The 16400-nt window shown below is 41.5% G+C and overlaps 1 protein-coding gene across 1 annotated transcript in view; it reads right to left on the bottom strand.

Moving 5' to 3' along the window:
* Positions 1-16400, bottom strand: part of ankrd13b (ankyrin repeat domain 13B) — a 31429-nt gene that overhangs the window by 8872 nt on the left and 6157 nt on the right. Inside the window, exons 2-8 of the mRNA XM_028419436.1 lie at positions 8710-8845; positions 7576-7700; positions 6664-6709; positions 6117-6260; positions 3863-4103; positions 1270-1336; positions 608-689 (exon numbers count right to left, since the gene is read on the bottom strand). Coding sequence (XP_028275237.1) covers positions 608-689; positions 1270-1336; positions 3863-4103; positions 6117-6260; positions 6664-6709; positions 7576-7700; positions 8710-8845 — 841 coding nt within the window. The remainder of the gene's footprint in view (positions 1-607; positions 690-1269; positions 1337-3862; positions 4104-6116; positions 6261-6663; positions 6710-7575; positions 7701-8709; positions 8846-16400) is intronic.

Here is a 16400-nt window from a genome sequence, read left to right as displayed (position 1 = left end):
TTAATGTCAGCGGGATGTAGTGTGGTTTTTATAACAAGTTTGACCTTTGGTCTACAGCTACTGTAGCTACAGTGTGTGTGTCTCAATCTTAGTATATTTACACATATGTATCCACTGTATGTGTAGCACTTTTATACAAAATGATGAAAAGCAGCAAAGGGGAGGAGCAAATGGAGTGAGTCACTCATTCAGGAGTCGGTGCAACACATCCAAGAACACTTTCCTCCTGCATATTAGCAGAGCGCAGATGGGGATTGTGACCTGGGAGTGCGGAGCTCTCAGAAGAGCATGTGATGGTTGATCCTAGCTGACAGGGACAGTCCAGGGAGGGAAGCCTGCTAATCCTGTTTGATTTATGATCTGAAGCAGAAAACGAGACGCAGCCACCAAGTGAACGTTGGAGGCTGTTAGCCGCAGCCTCAGGGTGATCTCATCGAGCCCAGGTGAAGAGGATTACTCCATTGGTGGCTCTTTTATCAGACATGTGGCAGTGCTAAGGCTGGAGGTTACAGCGGCACAGAGGTGCTAATGGAGGAATTCAGCTGCTGCAGCTGCACATGATGGTGGGAGAGGTGATGATGTGTGTAATGTGGCAGAGAGTGCTTACCTTTTGTCTTGTTCTTGTTCTGGTCTGAGAGGTGGTCAGTTCTGGTCCTGGTGATCAGCTCAACATTGGAAGCTGCATACACCTGAAAGTGGAGATTTCATTTCTGTTCTGTGTAAGTTCAAAGATATTCTTTTTTTTCCCTAATATCTTAAACCTGAGAGTCAAACCCTGAACCTTCCTCACTGGCGACCATAAAAATAAAACGCAGATTAAAAATTGATCAGGCTGCTGATCCCGTGCTTACAGTCGGAAAACAGACCAGTGAAATGAAGAGCTAAAAAGCTTCCTGGCGCAGAGTGCAACAGGAGTAACTCAAAATCAATGATGGAGAAAATAGTTGCTTTTCAGGCTGCAGTATTTTACTGTAGAGCCTGTCTGAGGAGCTTTTAAAACCACTAGTAACAGATGGCCCTGGGTGTCAGACACTTGTCTCCCATCGATCCCTCCAGGGGGGTCAAGAAAACAAATGGGGTCAAGGTAATGCTTATGTCTGTGGAACAGATGAGATGACTTTTTTAACTTAATTTAAGAAGCCACCTGTTCTTTAATGTGCTCATGAATCACCGTCATCTCAAGGTGAGGAATCCCTGTTGATTTTTGAATTTAAAGAAACAGTGACAGAATGTCAAACGGAGTCCTGGCAGCGTTGCTTTCTCTGATACCTTGGCTTCATATCCATTCACCGTCTCCGTCTTCTCGCTCCTCCAGCCCAGGATGCCCGTCTTATTCCTGCAACATAGATCGAACACACCCAAGATCACTTCCCCGCACTCTCTGTGGACAATGAGTCATTTGGAAGTCCCCAGCAATCTGCAGATGTGTACCTAATCTAAAATCATAAACACACAGCACCCTGGAGAATACAGTCAACCATGTTCCCACAGACAACAAACCACCACACCTGTTTGTTCTGTGCGATATACAGCCTGAAAACATGGCTTCCTTTGACCTTGTTTGTCATGAGTGAAGATCAGCAGTTTAGTGTGCAATTAGGAAACCTGCCCAGAAGTTAGTGAGGCATGTCCCATCTTGGTGATCTATTCACATCAATGTGGGCCAAACCAGAGAAAGTCAGTTTTCAAGGATGTTTACTTTGTTCTGAACCACAGTGTATGTGATGTACCTGTGTTATTGGATTACCAGGTAAATCTGTGCATGTCCACCTTACAGAGTGGCTAGCATTTCTGTATAATCTTAGTCTTGCTGACTAATAAGTTATGTCTCACTATTAAAAGTCTTCTGTAAAAATGTCCAACCCTCAAAACTGCAGTGCTGTTCTTTTAATGCACGGTTGCATAAAGACGTATTAACTTCAGAGGTAGATGTCCTTTCTGAGGTGCCTGACAAAGTGGTTTGCTGTGAGGCATCATAAATACATTATTGGCATGTAGACAGGAGTGCTGACCGAGGAAACCGCAAAGAGGTGACACTGAGGTACAACTCTGACAGGGACTTGATTACCCCCTCAATCCCCACCTCCCTCTGCTCACTTCTCTGAGTTGTTCTTCTCTCCATCAGTTTTTTTTAATCCGTTAACATTCACTTCCTGTCTCTGCATCCATGATTCACCTATCTATCACTATGACTCCTGGCAGGCCATTTTTCTGTTTTCTCACCCTTTCTCACCTCCAGAACCATCAACTCTCTGCCTTTTCCTCCTCTTTAGACTCGTGTTCCATTCATCTTCTCACTACACCTCCTCTCCTCATCCCTCTCTGTCCCGTCCCTTTTTCTCTCCCTCATTCCCTTTCTTCTAAATCTCTTCTACCGTCCTTGTTCTTTCGCCCTTTATTCATCCATCTCTTTACCATGTTTCTTTCCATCCCTCTCTGTCCAAACGTTTTCCTGTTCTGACATCCTTCTCTGTCACATCAGTCTTATCTCTCCACCTGACCAGAATACGATGAGTGTTTTGTCCTCTGTGTCCCTGCGTGGTCCACTTCTCCCTCCCTCTTCATCTTTCTTTCATCTCTTCCTCTGAGTCACTTGTAGCTATACCTCATGTCCGACCTTGCCTCCTCCATGTATTTTCATCAGCCCTGAAAAGCATTCAACTTTTAATATATTCAACAGATTTTTAAAATGAAACTTTTTAACTACTTTGGAACAGTGACGTTAAGGATTAAACCAACAGCTTTAAATCTTCTGTACGTCTTGTACGAGCAGCAGAGTGTACTCAGGCTAACATTTCAGATGAGGTGTTTACAGTAAGTAACGCCAACGATCTTAATCATAAAATTCAGAGAAGTCCCAAGACTGGAAGTGGATGCATCTATGAGAACTTTCCTTTCCTGTTAATCACCTCAGATTTATAAGTAGATCTGTACAGGTGCTTAATTAAAGCAGCAGAGTGATTGCTCTGCTTCTGTGTCTGCCTCTCTGCCTCCATGATGTGCATTTAATCTTTTGAAGAGAAGAGATTGATTCACACACTATTCCTCTACATCAAGCCTAGTCTTGCTTCTCTTCTTTAAGGACAAACCAGGATCAAGAATTAATGCAATCACTTAAGGCTACCCAATGATATAACAGTGACTGATTCTTCTTTAAACTGCAACTTTAATAAATTTTAGATTAAAACAGAGATTACAGATTATAAACAGAATATTTATATTTTAGTAAACTACACTCATAGGCTCATTTATCTCCTTCATTATGTTTAGCTTATTATTATTATTATTAACAGGACCTAAATATCAGTTTGATCTTACAGCTGAACTCAATACATGAGCAATTTTGCTGAACAATCGAGAGAATATTCCTACGTTTCCTTCTTCCAGCAGCCTCCCTCCTGAACTGACCTTTTTCTGCTCTGCCATTCACTTGCCTAGAAACCGCAGTTCATTAAATCATGGCTACCAATTTTTCACTACAGTTCATCTACATAGGCCATATTCAGTTCATCGCCTTCTGCAGTAGTAGTTGTACACATTTTGTTGTCTCCCGCTGCCTCCTCCTCCCCTTCCTCCCACTGCTGCTGCTGCTGCTGCTGCTGTTGTTGTTTTTCTGCAGTTTGTGAGATGCAGTTTGACAGCCACTACAGAACGTGCCTGAACTTGTCCCACTCAGCTGTGGGTTGCAGTGTAGGCAGTGGACAGCAACAGAGAAACACTGACAGAAACTCAGCTGGAACCACAAAAGACTGATTTTCTCCACTCCAGAAAAAAAAAAGAAGCAGATTGTGTGTTAGGGAAAAAGATGCTTATTCTGTGAATGTATATTTGCTACAGGTGTACATTCTGTTCATTTTCCCACCTTTCGAAAGCGATGTTGCGGGTGTCCAGTTGAGTGGTCACCACTGGAGCAGACAGCCTGGCTGCTACCTGCTCGTCACTGGGCTGCATCGCCCCCAAAAGACCCAACCCAGCAGCATTGCTGCTGCAGGCGCCGGCATTCCCCCGCCCGGGTGACAGCGTCGTCAGAGATGAGACGCACAGGGTCTCGCAGAACACCAGCTGCCTGTCATGGTCGACCTCCATCACTTCTGCACTGGAGTCTGAGAGGATGAGAAAATGTTGAATTTTACATACATGTAAAAGGTGAATAAGAGAACTGATACCAAGAGACTGCAGATGTACAGGAGGTACACATTAAACATTCAGAGAGTACAGTACAAAAAATATTGAGGGAGAACATTATGCAGAGACTCAAAGAAATCCGATAAAAAGGTCAGAAGAAGAAGAACAGGAAGCAAAATCATAAAACTAAAAGAAGAGCGAGGAGCAAGCAGAAAGAGCTGAGGCAGTGTGAGAGAAAGTGAGAGGAGGATCCTGGAAAAGTGTGGTCACACCTGCAGCCTCTGATGTTTTCCTCCATCTCACTTCAAATAAAACTCATGTGGCTGTGAACTACAAGAACATAGTCCTAAAAATTCATCTTTGTTTATACAGTATCTGAATTGACATGGGATCAGTTCTTGTCTTCAGCCATCTGCTGTCCCAGAAAAGATACAAAGGAAACAAGGGAGATACAGAGTGACAAACATATTGTATTACCGTACAAGCTGCTGAGAATAAGATGGGTAATAGTTTTTTTTTGTCTTTGTCTGTATGACGTTGTAGCCAGCAGTGGATCAGCTTCAATTAACACAAAAATAGGAAAAACAGAGCCAGGCTCTGTCCAAAGGAGCTTGCTCTGTGGTGAGACCATTGACAGTAAAAACTATGAAAAGAGTTTCCGTGACGTCACCCGTTTGTTTCTGAAGAACTGTTTTGAGGCTTGGTGGGAGCTAGTTTACCTAAATATTTTTAACATTAAAACCTATCCAAGTGACCAACGAAATTTTTTTTAAACGATGATGTGTGCATGATGTTATTTTGGAAAATGGAGGGAAGGAAATATTCGTTTTTCAAACGAATATTGGCTGTGTAAACTGGCTATGTGTAAACAGGGTCTTAGTCCCTGGAATTCCACAGTGCTTGTTTGACTGTTTGAGTGTGTGTGTGTGTGTGTTGTATTTTCTTTCAATAAGCTTGCCTTTTGTCAGTTCATGTTTTCAGCCCTACCTCTCACTGTATCACATGTAGCGCTTTCTATGTACCAACATACTGTAATACAGTGCCTCTGGTTCCTTAATATGTTACTATCTGCTAACTATGGGTAAACTTAAAATTATATATCATAAAATTAAAACAGCAATTAGTTCAGACAATGTACCAGAATGAGCTCTGCATTCACCAGGCCAGTTAACCCATCACACAATGACAGAGTAGGAATAAAACAAATAATAATTACAAAGCACTTATTAACAGAACAAATAAAAATAAGGGTAACCAAACACATAAAGTATTTATAATGACTGTGCGTTGAAGATTCCTCTCCTTTAATGCAAACCAAATTCTGGGTACTGCCCCCTTATGAAGTAAAAAAATACCCCCAGGTGGATAATTGGTACACCAGACAGATTCTATCTATACCAAAATCTGCAAAATCATGTGCACCGCAGATATAATCCTCAATGCCAAAGAACAATAAAGAAAAACATCTCAGTAGTAGAGTAGATACACAGTGTAGTACTATCTTTACTCTCAAATACTCAGTTTAAACACATTCACATTAACCATATTCAGAAACGTCCTTTGTTAAGGTGGGCCCACAAAAGAAATAAAAATAAAAAGCCGGTAAAACAAAAGAAACAACCCCAGGTGTTATACTAGCCCTTTCCTCGCTTCTCTCTCGTCTCTCCTCTCTCGCCTTGACCCCCAAAAGCAACCCCTAGTCCCACCCAGTTAGCCAATCGTATGACTAGGAAACTGATGTCCACCTGGGCAGACCAATTACCGCAAGAGAAAGAAGACACATACAGTTAGGTTGTCGTACCTCATGTGCTACATATTGTTTTAAAGAAATATGAATGTTAGACCCCCAGGATGAAATCACAGTAAAATATTTTCATTCATGTATTGCTGTACTATTTATCCAACTTTTTAACGTTATCATTGGAAATATATAATATTAAACCTGGAGCTATCAACCCAGGGTTACACACAGGGAGAGTTTGACCTCTCACCTTGTCCCCTGAAAATGAAGCTCCTGTTCCCTCTCTGCCAGGTCATCTGTTCAAATCCCATCAGGGTGGTGTCAACACGAAGACACTGACCGCTCTTCCAAACTCTGTAGGTGTCACTGGGGCAGATACGAGACACCAGGGGCACTAAAGGACAAACAAAACAAAAAATAAAACACACACTCTATTCCATGATGTGTAGGGTTAAAGCAACAGGTGTTTTTCGAGTACTCTTGGGCTCCCTGCTCTGATAAATGTGTTTGAACAGAAACATTCCAGTGGCTATATATTGGTCTGCACGCTAAAAACATACACTTAGTCATGAGGTCACAATGGAGACATATTCAAAACACACCCACTTGTGGTTTTGTAAAGCACTTTGGACATTTAACTCAGAAACCAGAGAAACAATCTGCTCTGGCAGGAAGTTTGTGAGCATCATTATTCTGAACAACAGGAAGAAATCTTCATCCCCAGAGGAAAACAATAACATGATTAGTTCTGACTGGATGGTACAGGCCTCTCCGCTGACTACGAGGACTGGACTCACCCCAGCTGGTAAACTCCCATTTCATCTCCACGTAGAAATCTTGGGCCTGGACAGAGAATGGCAGAAGAGAGAGGATTACAAATTAGAAAGCAAAGGACATTGATAAAGAGGACAATCTAGACGGGGAGCTGGGGAGATAGAAAGTGACGGACTTCAAGATAGATAGACAGAGGGAGGAGAATGGCAATGTGGAGGACAGGGAGTGAACAAATGAAGTGATGCTGCTTCATTGTCTGTGCCAAAGATGAGGTGACTGGCACAAAGAAGTGTGTGTGTGTGTGTGTGTGTGTAATGGTGGGTGTTAAAAATAGAACTGATGGATGGAGGGGTGAAGAGGAGAATGATGTGGGTGAGAGCAGCAGCAGCAGATGAAGAACAGTGTGATGTGCGTTTGAGTGCGAGGGTGTTGTGTCTACCATGTAAGTATATTCTAAAGTGTGTGTGTGTGTGTGTGCGCTTGTGTGTGTATGCAGGGAGCCAGCTGGAGCAGATACACAGGGAGACAGACTGTGTGAAGTCAGTTCCCTGAATCAGTGTTACTGTTCTGTGCAGCAGCTACAACACGATCAGCTGCTGCAGGATTATATCTGTGTATCTTTGTGGCACGCTGTACGACTTTATGAGACAGTGATGATTCAAATTATCCAGAGACAGAGACTTTGCAACATGTAAACATATGTTTTGAATGTGCGTTCCCTTGTTGAATTGTAAACAAAGCTATTAATACCTTCAAAAAGAATAGATTATCCTAAAAACAAAGCTGTAAATATTGCAAAATCATTTACATTTCAAATTAAAGCATTTCTGCGTTCGCCCTCTCTTGATGTGCGTCTGTGTGTGTGGTCATCAGAGGCTTGTTCCATGTGTACATGAGAGTGTGTATGTGTGCATCCTCTTTGTGTGAAATCTCACTTGGCGCAGTCGCTCCAGCAGGACGGGGATACCCGCCAGTCTCTTGGCAGTCCTCTGGTAGTCACGGTAACGAAGAACAAGACGCACTAGCTCCGGATCTCTGGTGCTCACTGCCTCCTGGAGAACTGAGAGAGAGAGAGAGAGAGAGAGTAAAACAGAGCCGATCACTCAGGCCTCATCTAAAATTTATGTACAAGAGCAATTTAAGGGGGCAGCTAGAACTGCCGAAACTGAAGTATGCCAAAGAAAAAGCCGGCGCAAGTTACTGCAGCTCACTCATCATTCATTAGACCTCCACTCTGCTGTTAATCCTACAAGCTGTTGAACAATTATAGAGCTATGTTCTTGTGAGTTTAACTAACACTAAACAGTCATTAAAATTGATAAATGCTCTCTTGTTGCAAGGCAATGAGAGACAAAAGAAAACTCTGCAACCATAGGTTTGAACATTCGTGACGGTGATAAATATTTCACACTAATGCACTTAATCCATCACCATCAAGACAACAAAGAGGCCCTAAGTCACATGCAGTTGGGCAAAAGAGAGAGATGGCAGCAAAAGCGAAATGATTAAACTGGACTTAAAGGGTATAAATGTTGATATATGAGCAAATATAATTCAATGTTTAGAAAAATTGAATTGATTGCACACTCCATTACTGTCCCGCTGGCCGATCTCCTCACTATTTGCACAGTGCCAGCAGAGGAGCCACTGGTGTAATGTGAAAGCACTGAGAGTGGTTTGTGTTTTCTAAACAAATCAAACAGTCACTATAAAAAGGACACAGCTGTGCAAAATCCATCCTCATGTAAAAGGAGGCCGTTGGGAATTGCTTAGGAGGAGTCAGTACATAGTGAGAGTGGTGAATGATGAGGATTTTTGAGGTAAGGGTTAAGTATAAAATGATGAAGACTTAATATAAAATACAGAAACATAAAAAATTAAGGTGTCAACATTTATTCTGGTAGATGGTGTGGGGAAAAAAAACGAACACCAGTGACTGTGCACAGAAATTGTGGTCTCCTCATTGTTTACTACTACTAACTACTAATTACCCTGCTGCACTGCTTCTGCTGACAGTGATTCATTTTCAGTCTCCACGTTCTCACTCCCTTTCCTTCACATAGACTCACCAGTCCATCCGTTACGGTTCTCCTTGCTTACATCAGCTCCATTCTGCAGCAGGACCCTGGCACAGTCCAGGTGGCCCAATGTGACAGCCAGGTGGAGAGGAGTCCGACCCCGAGGGTCCAAAGACTCTAAATCAGTCTGAAGAGAGAAAGAGGATGAAAAGACAGAAGAGAGAGAGAGAGACAAGAACGAGAGAGAGACAAGAACATGAACAATCAGTGTGCAGGGAGGGAAAGAGTGATGGAGTGGGACCGGAGGAAATTGGGGTTAATTGCTTGTTATTGTTCAGGCTCAGACAGAGTGGGAGAAACAGAAAAATATAACAAAAGAAAGATAGAACAGGACACTGTGACAGGTGCTAATAGATCTGTCACCTCTCCAACATGGCAGGCCACTAGATTCTCACTTCTTAGTTTCAGCTAAACAGGGAAGTCTTCAAAGTTTCAGAGAATGCAGCACACTGAAACCTGGCAAGAAATGTGGGAAGCACTCACCTCAGCCTGATGTGCATTCCTGCAATCTATATAACCTACAGCCTCTTTGTTACCAGAAATACATGATTTTTTTCTCCTAGTCTGAGAGCATTGCTGTACAAAAAAGCATAATTAATGCCTGAGGCTTTGCCTCTGCACTCAGCTGTGCTCTGTATTTAGAAGCACGTCAACAAGTCCTCATTTGTCAGCCATATTACATTAGTGTTAATCTTTCATATCAATCATACCAGTACTCTGAATTAAAAAGAATCATGGCAGGGGGCTTTTAAAGCTCTCTCAGACATTCAAAGCAAATTGGCAGACAGCTAATTTTAGATGTTCAGAATACCAACTGGTATCTAGTGCATATTTAAACCAAATAAAGTTCTAGACATTGTTCGACATTTTTGTAAGAAACATTTACTTACACATACTTTCTTGACAAGTGTTAGAAAAATAGATAAAAGCTAACTTTGGCTTAGTGCATTTTATATATGTTTATATGGAGCATCCACCATGCACCTCAGATGTTCATGTCATACATCCACAAATTGCAACGGTCAATTCAACAGCATTGGCCAGCATAGGGGCAGTACTGGCATGTGAGAGATGATATTTCCTTAATAATGCAGGTGTCATTGTGATTTACATGTATATGCCAGCCTCATGACAAGCTGACTGGAGGAGATGCAATCAAAGACAGACTAACAATGCTCTAAGGTTTATAGAATCTGCTTATGACTACAGCTGATAACAGATATGGTGATTGTGCACCCTGATCATTGGATTTCATCTGTTACTGTTCATTCCTCTCTCTCACTATCTGTCCAGTGAGAGCACTGGCATTTCCATGTTGTCTCTCTCTGAAGCGCTCTCCTTCCGAATCAGCAAGTTTTACCACGCTGATCTTAGATCTGCTGTCCAATTAAACAGAGCTGCTGGCGGCCACTATTATCCAGAGCCTATAAGCTGATCCAAGGTCAGTGCTGTCAGCTTGCTGTGGGCCCGAATTCTAATTAAGGATTACTCTCAAAGGTAAACGTGGAGTGTCTCCGAATCAGCACTTTAATATAGACTTCACAGTGCCGAGGGAAAAAAATCTCTCTAGGAACCACATTGTGTGTGTGTGTGTTGTGTTATGCAGAGATGTAAAGTAACGAAGTAGGACTACTTCCCAAGACCGATCCTATACTTTACTGAAGTCTTATTTTTTTATTTTTCATATTTGTATTTATCATTCATGATTGATAGGACTGTTCTGCTGTATGCGCTGTAGCCATATTATGGTGAATGTGAGGTAGTATTTCCAGTATAGATGTGGAACAGTTACAGTTACTGATATGTTTGTTGTTCTTTTATAAATATTCAAGCTTTGTGCAAAAGGGAGAAATACTTATTTTGAATCCACAGTGCCTGGTGGCCATTTGACTGTAGCTATGATCATTATTACTTCAAGGAATTTGTTCAAGTTAAACTTGACTGCTCTGTTGATCCACTCCCTCCATCTACATAAGCAAAGAGACTGAGAATCCACCCCTGTATCCTCTTCTTCATATTGTGGCCTTAAGTTGTGTTCTGGCCGACACACTGGTGTGTAAGTGACAAAGCCCCAGCCAGTGACACATTGGAACAGTACCTCCATTACAATACAAATCCAGTATCGCTGTCAGAGCAGTATGGCTCTGCAGCTGATTTCAAGCAGATTTGGTGGAGCTGGCTTGTCATTGGATGATCAAGCTGCCTCACAACATAGCGTTCAGTTTGCTGCAACGACAGAACCACTAATCAATACTTTGCTTTCTTGCTCTGCTTTCTTTATTAATTAGATAACACATTAAAACTTCGTACTCTGGGTCTCTGGTACTTTATACATCTCTGTGGTTTGTTAAGGTGTAGTTATACATATAATAAAAAAACATGTGAATAGAGGATAGAAGGCCTTATTGATTCACAGCACTAGACTTGTAGTAAGTATTTTAAAGATAAATTCATGAGCTACTGAGAAAACACCAAAAAAGCTGCCCTGAATTTTTACTGCATAAAGATGAGTGTCCACACAGGTATGTTTTCAGAAAATGCATTGTGAGCAGAGGCAGTTACATTATCAATCATTTACTGCAGCCTTCTGTTTCCCCTATTTGCAAGGGAAATGAAAAAAACTGCCTAGGATACACAGGAGCACACAAATGCAAATAGAGACACAAATCCACACATGCACTTAAAATGTTTTAACGTACGCTGGATTGGGTTTCTGGAAGAATAACTCAATAAATAAGAACATGATACCATGGTTTTACTGTAGTAATGGGTGTACTATCTCTGCATGATCTACAAACCGGCTATCTACTCTTCCAAAAGCAACCCAGGAGAGAAGGAGTCAGCGAGATAGAGGCAGGCACAAATAACGTGGGTAGATGAAAAATGCCTGTCAGCAACAACACTCAAAGACTGAGGGAGAGAGAACAGGAGAAGAGCAGTGATAGCTCTTTCAAGTGATGGCTATGGTAAACAGAGATAAAAAGAGGAAAGTGAACAGAAAGAAGAAGAGGGTTAGAAGGAGACAACAACAAGAGGGAGTCCCTCAGGAGCTGCGTAGGCGGGGAATAAAAGGGAGCGAGCAACGGGTGGAGCATCATAGCAACGCAAAGAGAGAAAGCCAGCAGTCAGCTTTGTTTGTGTTTCCAGGTGTAACATGCAAATACACACACTTTCAGTGCTGTGCATGTGTGTGTGCATGTGCACCGACCATGTGTCAAAAGACACTGCAGACAGCTTGTGCTTATGCTGCATAAATGTAAGAAGCTGTCACAGAAGGAACGGCTAAAGTAAGTTGTCCATCATTTAAACAACATGCGGCTGACAAAGTGACAGCTACACAATGCCAGTGTTGACTCCTTTTTCCTCCTATTTTGGAAAGAAGATCAAATCGAATCTGTTCGATGTTTCTATGGCAATTGTGCTGTCTTTTAATCTTATCTTACTGTCCTTCTTTTTTTAGAGGTAGAGGGTAGAAAGAGTGAGGATGCTGACATGATGAACGGAAACATGTGTTGAAGTGGACGAGACAGACACAGAAAGAAAGAACATCAAGAAAAGATGACAGCTGTCCAGGTTAAAACCACTTCACTACACCCGTTGTAGCTCCTGAAGGAAATAGTAGGTATACTTGGCCATTATTCAAGTCAGCCTAAGTAGGTATTACAAATGAAACCCTGTAGTGTCATTAAGTGCAAATCAACCTCTTGTTAAACCTTGGCTTGTGCCTTACTCAAAGTAAAAACTAGTTACATGAGTGCATCATAAACCTGCCATTTATTCTCACAGGTTCCTTCAGGCTTGACATTTTAAATGCAACCAGATGTTCCAAAGAGACAGGCATCACCACTTTAAAATGATGATTCAGTCTTCAGCTCTGCTTTACAGTGATTTCTAACACAACACCTAACTCTGGTCTAATTTTTAGAACAACACAAATCAGGCTTTGAGAGATGTGTTGTGATGACACCTTCCAGCTGTGTCACAGTGTTTGGTTTCAGCAGACGTACATAAAACTGGGACAAAAAAAAAAACAGTGAGCAGAGGGTGGTCAGAATTAACTTTTTAAACAGATTACTACAAAAAGGCTTATTATAAAAGTTCAAATTGTGTTCATAGAAAGCAGTGGTGATGTGGTGTTTTAATGAGCTTGACACAACAACTGTGGCACAGACACACAGGGGACCCAGGAGCAACACTTTACAGGTCCACTCAGACCTACATGCTGACCTGCAGACACACTGGCATACTTACTCAGTCACATGTGAACAATGTTCAGCTGACACACACACACACACACACACACACACTGAACCAAATCATGAAGAATACTTCCCCTTACAAAATAGGAATTCTCAGGAGGAAATAGCTGTTTACAACTAATGGGCCATACTCTCTCTCCCTCCTCTCTCTCTCTCTCTCTCTCTCTCTCTCTCTCACACACACACACTGCGCAGCCTGCTTTGACTGGTGTAGTTAGTTACAGTAGGCACATTATGTCATCCCCACTCATCCCTTGGCTTTCACTGTTCACTCAACAATGAAATAATAAGGGGCATTTTGTGGTCATGTAAACTCATGAAGGGTGTGTCACCTGTACAGGGGGATGTGAATCTGGCCAGATTCACATTTTTAATAACTACACAATTTCTAGTCTTAAATTCAAAACTGTTAAGTAAAGTATGTAAATTATTTAAACAATTATCATCTGGACCACAGACTGATAAAGAATACATAGTGTCTCTATAGGGAGTAAAGCACTGCACATTTCCTGATAATGATAAGATACTAACATCACTTTGCTTATTTCAAAGGGCCTTGAAATATAATGCAATAAAAGCTAATAAACAAAACGCAAGCTGTTTTGCTGCAGCAGGAATGTCAGGGTGAAGTTTTACTTCCATTTCGATGTAGTGTAACCTTTAGCTTTTTGAGGGAATACAGATGAGACTGTCACCAGTGTGACATTTGGTTCTGGTGTTCAGCCTAGAGAAAGAGGTATAATGTTTCATTATTTCTTTAGTTCCTGAGATCCTGTTTCCTTATGTAAATGGAGGAACTGTCACTAATGTCAAAATGTTTCACTATAAGAAGAAAATGATCTCATTATGAGTACATAGCTCCTTGTTATGAAAAAAAAACTTTGCATTAATGGGGATTTCATTTTTCTCACTCTGGCAGCTCTGTATGAGTTTGCATACATTTTGACTTAATGGAAGAACTATGTTCATGTTTTTTTCTCTTTCTTGCCTCCATTTATCTTATTTCCATCCTTCTTCCTCTGTTTCTCTAAACTGCTTTAAGGCCTTCACCAGCACCACTTATTTTGTGCTTTTTCTCTGCGTCCTTGCTCTGTTTTATACCCACACATTTTAATCCTTTGCATCATCCACGCTTAATTTTGTCATTTTATCTTTTACAGAAGAACATAATTCAGCCAGGCCCCCTCACCAATTCCCCCAACTGTCAGCAGTTATATAAGGTGTACATTTGTGTTGCATCTCAGAAGTTAATACACATACGTTCCTATAAATGTAATGGCTCCTCTCCATTATATAAAACACCACCGCTTCTTCACTTCATATTGATGTATTACCCTCTGTAAAAGTTATGCATGCCAGACCCAAGTTATAACATTGTTGCTCAATCTTAAGAAAGTACCAGTTCCTAAGTTAGGAGGACCTGTTGAAAAATGTTAATATCTGCTTGCTTTATAAAGTCTGTCACAATCTGGCAACTCCACCGCCTGTCTGTATGAACAGAAGGAGTAACACTGGTTGAGCCACCAGGAGATCTTCCAGAGGTGGCTGTGTTATTCAACTTTACAAAAGTGCTTTCCGTCAGTCGGCCTGGTCTGTTAGAGGTTCTAGAGAGTAAAATTAGACATGTATACATCTTTCACTAAGATGATATAGGATAAGGATAGTTGAAACCTACACATGTTTACATTAAGAAGGGACTATCTGTAATGGTTTTTTTTCAATTTGCACAACTTTTTACTGTTAAAACTGTACTATTTCTTTTATTGCTGTTAAAGTATATGTTTGTAGTCTATATTGCATTTCTGTACAATGTTTTTTACAATGTTATTATTTGTCTTTGTCCTTTTGAGGGGACTACAGATGAAAATTAGCCATTTGGAATATTTGAACTTTAACTTTACTGTACATTGTGTTTTTTATTAAGTTGCACTGTCCCTTTAATAAATAAACCTAATATGGCTAACCTTCTCAGCAAGAGGTGAATGTTTATATCTGTAGTTACAGCTCTCCTCCAAGTAAAGAAAGTGTGAACAGGTTCAATGTTTTCTTCCAAACTTCTTCCTTTTTCTTCCTTCCCTCCCTCTGTTTCATTTGTTCCGGCTCTCTCTCTGTAGTGAGCTCAGTGGAGGCTGCATTATTGATAGGCATCTCTATCCGTGGCATCTGCTCCTTCTCTCACTCCCCCTTCCCTTTTGCTCTCCTCCTCACCCCATGTGTGCCTGGCCTGATGCGGCTTGGCAGGTACTTAGGCCAACATCAATCTTTCATACAAACAGACACACAAACACAAAATTGTGCTTATACACATACAGCAACTTTCCCCAAATGTTTGTGGATAGGGTGCACAGGAGAAGAGGTTGAAAATGGGAGGGGAGGATAGTATAAATAACTTTTCCTCCCCCCCAAGACCTCCCTTCTCGCCTCTGTGATTCTCCATCCAGAGGAGACTTTGACAAACGCTGGGCTGCCATGAAACCCTGATCCATTTCCATTGTGACACGGTTCCAGAAATGAAAGGACAGTACAAAACCTGCGTCACAGATGACAGAGCGAGCAGAACAAACGGTGATCATAACACCCGAACAAAACCTCTAGAAAAGTCTTACGGTTATCTTAACACGGTCACGACTCATTTCCGCTTGTGCGGGTGCATTTAAAAGACCTGTGAATTCAAACACTAGAAATAAGAGCAAATCATCAAGTGAAAATGCTGACCTACATTCCAGAATGTTTAATATGTTTCTCTGTTCGCTGCACTTTGCTTGTTTATTGTCAGCCCCAGTCTCAACAGACAGATCTGCAGACACACGTATACACACACAAAAAAAACAAGAAAGCACGGAGGTAGGATTCTGACGGACCTGTCAGAACAGCAACAGAAGAGAAAGATTCTGTGTGTATCTGAAGGTGCTGACACCTGTTTGTTGCACAGAGCTGACAGACCTCACCGAAATACCAGGAACTGCATGCATGCAGACCAAAGAGCACTTATTGCATAAGATGCAGGCATATACTCACAGAACAAAATCTTTTGTTTGCTTGACAACATGAGGCAGACGTGCATGTGCTATAAAAGAGCATAATCACATAAGGTGGGCCATTGGAGGGAAGCAGCACAGCTGTCTTTCTTGTGTGTGTGTGTGTGTGTGTGTGTGTGTGTGTGTGAGAGAGAGAGAGAGAGAGAGAGAGAGAGAGAGAGAAGATGTGAATTATGTAGCAATCTCTGCTAAACCCAGTGATCTGGCAAGAAGGTCTTGCAGTTAGCCTAGGTTGATAATGCAATCAAAGGGTCACTTTTTCCAGGACATTCTGCATCTTACTGCAATCAGGCATGTAAAAGGTCAATAAAAGTCTTTGGTTGATGGAGTATTGATTTAGTTTAATTTTTCACATTACATTTAGAAATCGGTGGCTTAAAATTGC

This window comes from Parambassis ranga, chromosome 13 (assembly GCF_900634625.1).
Source record: "Parambassis ranga chromosome 13, fParRan2.1, whole genome shotgun sequence".
NCBI classification, from domain to species: Eukaryota; Metazoa; Chordata; class Actinopteri; family Ambassidae; genus Parambassis; species Parambassis ranga.
This window is presented reverse-complemented; position numbering and strand designations above follow the sequence as displayed.